This window comes from Nansenia antarctica (genome assembly GCF_963989245.1).
Source record: "Nansenia antarctica genome assembly, chromosome: 18".
In the NCBI taxonomy this organism is placed as follows: Eukaryota; Metazoa; Chordata; class Actinopteri; order Argentiniformes; family Microstomatidae; genus Nansenia; species Nansenia antarctica.
In genome coordinates, this window is record NC_137691.1 from 12,032,767 (window position 1) to 12,040,044 (window position 7,278).

At 48.6% G+C, this 7,278-nt stretch overlaps 1 protein-coding gene across 1 annotated transcript in view; it reads right to left on the reverse strand.

Annotated features, from left to right (window-relative positions):
- Positions 1 to 344: 344 nt before the first annotated feature.
- Positions 345 to 7,278, reverse strand: part of LOC308172948 (potassium voltage-gated channel subfamily B member 1-like) — a gene marked incomplete at both ends in the record, with an annotated part of 57,789 nt that continues 50,855 nt past the window's right edge. Inside the window, one exon of the mRNA XM_080547914.1 lies at positions 345 to 2,303. Coding sequence (XP_080404040.1) covers positions 345 to 2,303 — 1,959 coding nt within the window. The remainder of the gene's footprint in view (positions 2,304 to 7,278) is intronic.

Below are 7,278 nucleotides of genomic sequence, written 5' to 3' on the forward strand. Positions count from 1 at the left end.
GCGTGTCCCCTCTGGACACAGCTATGCAGCATTCTGAAGTCTCTCTGTTCATCAGTCTGCAGTCCTCTATAGCCTACTGCTATCCAGACAGTCTTTGCAATAAGTACCAGGAAAAGAAAGGCAGAGCTCCTTCTATTTGATCTTATCCTAAGCGGGCTATTTCTTACTGAAAAAAAAAACATTGCTGCATTGTTTTTAGTGCCTATTTAGTATACGATAAAAAGTGCAGCTCCTGGTCTGGGTTTGAGTCCTGCTCTTTTACTCCATCTACGACTGCTTTTTGCTCCCTACCCTCCGGTCTGACTTCAGTCTCTGCGTGCTGCCTCGGTGTCCCCTTGCCTGCCTCAGTGGTTCTCATCGCGGGTGTTTGATCGACTCCTCTCTCCCTGGGTTACCCGCCGTTCCCGGACCACGTGGTTCTCTTGCCCGCCCCCTGGTCGGCCCTCTGAGGCGCACGCCACGCTGTTCCCCAGGCTCTTCTGGGAGTCCACCTCCAGGTGGTTGCTGCCCCGCTGGTGGCTGCTGTGCGTGTGAGTGCCGAGCTTGGGGCTGGCGTACCCCAGGAGCCTCTGGGAGGGACTGGTGCCGCCATGTTGGTGGTCCTCTTCGTCCGTGTCTGCGTCGATGAACTGGCTGATGGACGCGTCGTGGAATGTGAAGACTGGGGAGATCAACGTCTCGGTGGCCTTGGTCGGAGTCCTGTTGCTGGCAGTGGTGTAGACCGATGTCTCCGGGCTCAGGAGCGAGTGGTCGGAATGGGCGGAGCTGTCTGAGAGGGCTGAGCCTCCACCTCCTCCTCCTCCTTCTCCTCCTCCCCTCTTTCCTGAGGAGAAGGAGGAAGGGCTACCCATTTCCCCGCTTTTGAAGTTGACCCTGAGGGTGCGGCTTTTGAGCGAGTTGCTGAAGCGCACGCCTTGAGGGCTGTCGGAGAACGGGCCTTGCTTGGAGCCTTTTCCCAAGGGGGGTCTGGTTGCGCTTGGGGGGCTCTCCATGGTCTCGTGTTCCAGGGTGGTCTCTAGACTGGGGTTGGCGCTGACCTTCCCTGGCATGCTTTTGGCAGGACTGTGGGGGAAGCGGGAGCTGTCGGGGAAGTCGGCGCAGCTGATGAAGCTGTCGATGCTGGACATGCTCCTCATGTCGGTCACCCCGCCAGGTGTGGATGGCATGGGGATGCTGCTCATCTCTATCTCGTCCCTCTGCCTGGCTGCCCTCGACACAGGCGTCCCTCTCTCCTTGCTGTTGAGGAGGTTGGGCTGAGACTGGGTCTTGGCCATCTTGTTGTACATCTCCTCCAGTTTCTGCGCGTCGAGGTTCTGAGGGCTGGGGGGCCGGGCTTTGTCTGTGGAACCGGCCTCCAAGGACTTGGTGGAGCTGGTCTCCGAGGTGGTACACTTGGGAGTCCCTTTGCAGAGGTTAGGAGACACGTGGTTGTCCTGAACCTTCTCGTTATTCTCCTTGTTCTCCTCGTTTTTCTCCACCATGACGTCCAACAGCTCGACGCTGCGCGCGAAGGCCTCCTTCATGTTCATGGAGACGATGCTGCCGTTCCTCTTAGCCCTCTCTAGGGCCTCCCGCCTCTTGACGGCCTTCTCCTGCCTCTTCTGCTCCTTGTAGAACTCCGAGAAGTTGTTGACTATGATGGGGATGGGCAGGGCTATCACCAGCACCCCAGCGATGCAGCACAGCCCCCCCACTATCTTCCCCAGTAAAGTCTTTGGGTATATGTCCCCGTAGCCCACCGTAGTCATAGTAATAGTGGCCCACCAGAAGGACGCCGGGATGCTTTTGAACTTTGTGTCCTCCTCGTCCTTCTCGGCGAAGAAGACGAGGCTGGAGAAGATCATGATGCCCATGGCGAGGAAGAGGATGAGCAGGCCCAGCTCGTTGTAGCTGCGCCTTAAGGTGAAGCCCAGAGACTGGAGACCCGTGGAGTGACGCGCCAGCTTCAGGATACGCAAGATGCGCATGATCCGGAAGATCTGCACCACGCGCCGCACGTTCTGGAACTGCAGCACGCTCTTGTTGGACTCGGTCAGGAAGATGGTGATGTAGTAGGGCAGGATGGCCAGCAGGTCGATGATGTTCAAGGGGCCCTTGAAGAACTTCCACTTGCTGGGGGAGGAGAGGAAGCGGAGGAGGTACTCCATGGTGAACCAGGCGATGCAAATGGCCTCCACGTGGGCCAGCTGGGGGTTGTCGGTGACCTGACCGAACTCATCCGTGTCCTGCAGCTCCGGGAGGGTGTTCAGAGACAAGGCGATGGTCGACAGAATGATGAAGAGGATTGAGATGATGGCCAAGATCTGTAGGGAACACAACAAGAAACATCATCATCTGTCCGAATGTTTATTACAGTTAATTGCAACATTTATCAAAATGACTGTACTTGAGGGTATTCACACTTTCATTGGCAGGCCAAGTTATAAGTGGTGAGATCAGCACAGAGAGGTCATTTGGATGATTCATGATTGAAAACTGATTCCGACTGTGAGGCAGAATGACTTTTCAAAGATGCTTTACATTTCCTGAGTACCGGTAGGTCTGGGGCAAAGAACAACAGTCATTTTGTGAAAATGAAAATATAATTAATTCATAACCCATTAAGCTCTCTGGCTAATTCCTTCTTAGAGTTCAAGAAAAGGCTAATGTCATCCCAGGACAAACATTCTAGACAAAAAGAGGCGACGACCTGGGTTACTAGATTAACCATATTAACGCTGACCAAAAGTAACGTTTTAAACTAAAATGCCATTCACATAAAACATATACCTACTATATTTTCAATGCTAGTCACTGGCCAGATAACTGTCAGAGACAACTCTCTTAGAAATCGGTGACAGTTTATAATGACCCCCTTATTTTCCTATGTGCTAGCTAACTCACTGCAAGGTATTCTTGTTTCCCTGGTAACCTGAAACCTTGCCACCCGAGTACTGTATTTCCTGTGGCGTGTGATTGACAGGCCCGAAGCCACCAGGGATGCACATTTCCCATTGATAATCAGATACGGTGTGTGTGTGTGTATGTGTGTGTGTGTGTGTGTGTGTGTGTTATATATACAGCAAGCATTCCCAATAACAACGGGGGAGTTTGATGGCTGTCTGCTACTATCTCCTCAGTGAAGGGTTGAGATATGCCATATCCCTGCCAAAGCCTCTATCTCTCCCTCCCTCGTCCTTCCCTCCCTCCCTCCCTCCCTCCCTCCCTCCCTCCCTCCCCCTCTCCCTCCCTCCCTCCCTCCCTCCCGCCTGTCTGCCTCTCTCCCTCAGACTTATGCACTCATCAGACAAACACCCTGCCCTACTTGCTCTACAAAACACGCCTTGCATTGTGAGTCTGTACAGACTGGCAGACTAATAGAGACCTAGATTCCCAGCGCAGGCTGCCACTCTCCAGCATTGGTGCTCTGGGAGCTGTGAGGAGGGCACTAATGATGTGCTTAGTACATTAGGAATTGGTGCTGTGTGGATTATCAGGGTGCATTAGGGGGCTGTGTTTCAATCCAACAGGACTGTGTCCCAGGCCAGCAGAGGGGCAGGAATACTCCCTGGTACCTATAATATATCCAAAAAGCGACATATATCACTTTAAGTGACTTACGTTGCAGTGAGTGCATTACATTTATGGTCATATAGTCATTAGCGTTCATTAGCTTTAATTAATCCTGGCAGGTGCCTGCAAACCCACCCTGGCATTTTTGGAGAGTGGGACAGGGGACATTTTAGGGAGAGAGTGAGACAGAGAGAGAGGATGGGGGGGGGGGGGGGGCAGAGGGAAGCTGAGAGAGAGAGAGAGAGAGAGAGAGAGAGAGAGAGAGAGAGAGAGAGAGAGAGAGAGAGAGAGAGAGAGAGAGAGAGAGAGAGAGAGAGAGGAGAGAGACAGGCAGACAGACAGACAGACAGACAGGCAGACAGATAGACAGACAGACAGACAGACAGGCAGACAGACCAGACAGACAGACCAGACAGACCAGACAGACCAGACAGACCAGACAGACCAGACAGACAGACAGACAGACAGACAGACCAGACCAGACCAGACAGACAGACAGACAAGGGAAGAAGCTATAGAAGCGTTTCAACTTCAGCTCAATGTCCCCTGCTAAAAGAGAATGCATTAAGAGGCACAGACAAGACTTTACACTCGATCAGAGCACTGACACATCCCGCCTCTGGTCACGGTCCCGAGAGACCACAGTCACAGCTACAAAGACCCCACATTCACAAGTAGATTTCCTTCTAATATACGACAGAACCACTAGAATGGTCGACGACATGACTCAAGCACTCAGGCTCAGACACTGGAGTGGAGTGCAGTGCACTGTATTTCACAGATAACATCTGCAGAGAATTTCTGCTTAAAGTCTTCAGAAAAACACATTTACTGTAAGAACATAATTGGGATGATGCTGTTTGTAGTTTAGATGGACTGTACGGTAATTCGGCTCAGCCAGATCAGACTTTAGGCAGGGAAAGCCCCGAGGGAATGTCCACATAAAGGGTTAACTCTGGAATCAACTGTGCTTATGTGATTATGATTGTCATTACGTAACCTGGCAGGGTTTGAACCGAGGACCTCTCGCATGGATGCCATACACGTAAACCATTATACCAAGAGAACATCCTCGTGGTACAAGGGCAACATCTGGGCGTGGCAGTCTGGGAGAGCAGGACTCCAAATCAACTCTGCTACAATTACAGTTGTTAAACAACCCAACAGCCCTGTTTCCTTTTAGATGTAAAGGCTAAGCTATGCTAAGCTAAGCTATGCTAAGCTAAGCTAGGCTATGCTAAGCTATGCTAAACTGGCAGGAAGTACCAGCAGCTGTATGAATGAATGAATGGATTCTTAATAGGACTGGTTGTTAAAATCCCTAAATATTCAGCACAACAATTGAGTGGAGTTGGAGATGTCCTCTTGGGTGGAGTGGAATTTGGCAATGATCACGTGGTGCCACCAGTACGACACATCTTCAGTTGTGGTCCCCGACCTCATTGGGTGTTTCGGCCAGTTATCACAATTCACAAACATAGCCTATTTCACCCAGAGTTAAGCATATAGGTTGACTTTCCAGACACCATATTTTGTTGTTCTAAACACAGAACAAAACGAAATGAAAAGCATGATAGAAATACATGAACTCCCCGACTGAGATTCACGCATTGAATCGTATATAGTTGTAAATACATGTATATCTATCAACGGCATGGCCTATAAATCAATGCATGTTTCGTAGGCTATTTGATTTATTTTGTTCAAGTGCAAATGTCGCCTAAGGGGTTACAGTCATTTAGCAGACGATTTGTCCAGGACCATTGTAACCCATTTGCGACCCATAAGCTTGATATTGTGCATCTATGTAGGCCGATATCTTTCCATATTTTAATTTGAGTCCCAGGGGGTCCGGGTCATTGAGGGATTGGAGCTAGCCTATCAATTAGTTCACATATGTAGGTATTATTTCTCTAAAGAATAGGGAATTACTCAGGGTCTTATAGCCTTATGCGACTTATTTACTGCTGGTAAACTCTGCTGACGTTAATGCGGGGGTAGTGGTGGTCTAGTGGTAGTGAGTTGGACTTGTGATCGGAAGGTTGTGAGTTCAAATCCCGCCTGAAACCACACCACTACTAGTGTGCCCTTGAGTAAGGCACTTAGCCCTCAGTTACTCCAGGTGGAGTGTCCCTGTAATTCGTAATTGTAAATTGCTTTGGATTAAAACGTCTGCTAAATGGCAAAGTTAAAATTAAAATTAAATTAATGCTAGCCCAGCTATGACCTATCAGGACTATAGCTCTAACTCCTAGCGTCAGTTAGTAACTATGTACGCAATGTTTAAGGCATTTCTGCTTTAATGGGATAGAGGCAGTAGATATTGACAGGAAAGATGGGTGAGAGAGAGCAGGGATGACAGGCTCGTTCTGTCCGCGGCTGGATTCGAACCGGCGACCTTGAGATGACATGGCTGACAACACACAATAAAGTAGCTTTAAGAAGACAGTTCACGGTCAATAAATATAAAAACGTAGCTTCTCGGTGTGCTGGGTGGTGATCTAGCTTTATTGTTATGGATCAACGGTCCAGATCAAGGTTCTGACGTACAGGTCGCACTCGAGTTCATAGTGCCGTCTCGTATCTGCGACCTTAAAATAGGCCAGAACCACTAGTGTCCTCGGACGTAACCACTAGACCACGGAGAAGCTAACGGAATTATGACGACTTTTAGGATATTTAAACCTTTCGAACGTTACATCATTTCGAACGTTCAAACCTTTCGAACGTTCAAACCTTTCAAATCACGCGAGAGTTGCAGTCATGTGACGAGACTGCTGCTGTTCTTCCTGCTGCCAGTTAGCTTGGCTCATCGTAGCGCATACTAAATGAACAGACATTAAAACATTAACTCAACTAAGAACACATTAAGCAACACGCCAACATGCTGTCTCGTTTATTAAAGGAGCACCAGGTGAAACAGAACGAGCGAAAAGAACTGCAAGGTCGGTGAGAGGAGAGAAACTCTGGTTCTGTGTGCTAGCAGCAAGCCAGATATGCTAAAAACAAACCGGCTGTCAAACTGTCTGATTATCCTCCATGTTTTTGCCTGAAGGTGTCGCCGTGTTTATGGTTTAGGGTTGGCATACATGTAGCAAACATGATGTGTTTAATATTGTTCGTTGGCATGATACTGCTCCATGGGGTTGTGTTGGGGCTACTGAGCTTTGACATGTTGTGTCTTGGGGTGTGTTCGTAAACACGCTGTGGAAATCTGATCAGCACTCGTGTGATGCCTCTTGTCCAATCGAATTACTTGGTCCCTTTATGAGCGAATTCATTTATTAAATTCAAAGACTCTTTTTTGACACTGCAATTATCAGGCTGAGTTTCCACAAAGGATTGCACTGAGTGCTTTCTGCACATAGCAATTTGCTCGTCCTTTGTCTTCACATGAAGTGATCTTGCACTGTACTGTATTGTTGTCTCTGTGTCCTGTGTGGTATGTCATGTGTCATGTTGTATTTATGATGGATTGAGTGTGTTTTGAATACCTGGCTGCAACCAAATTTCTCCTAGTGGGATAATACCATTTGACTTGACTTGACTGTAGGTAAAGGCTGGCTTTCTCTGTGTACCACATGTACAAAAGAAGAGATTTGATGAGAATGCATACTCATTTTATGCCCCCATTGTGGAATGCACTGCCAGTTTATATTAGGGATGCAACCTCAGCAAATATGTTCATGTTAAGACTAAAAACCCAATCTTTTAAATATTGCCTTT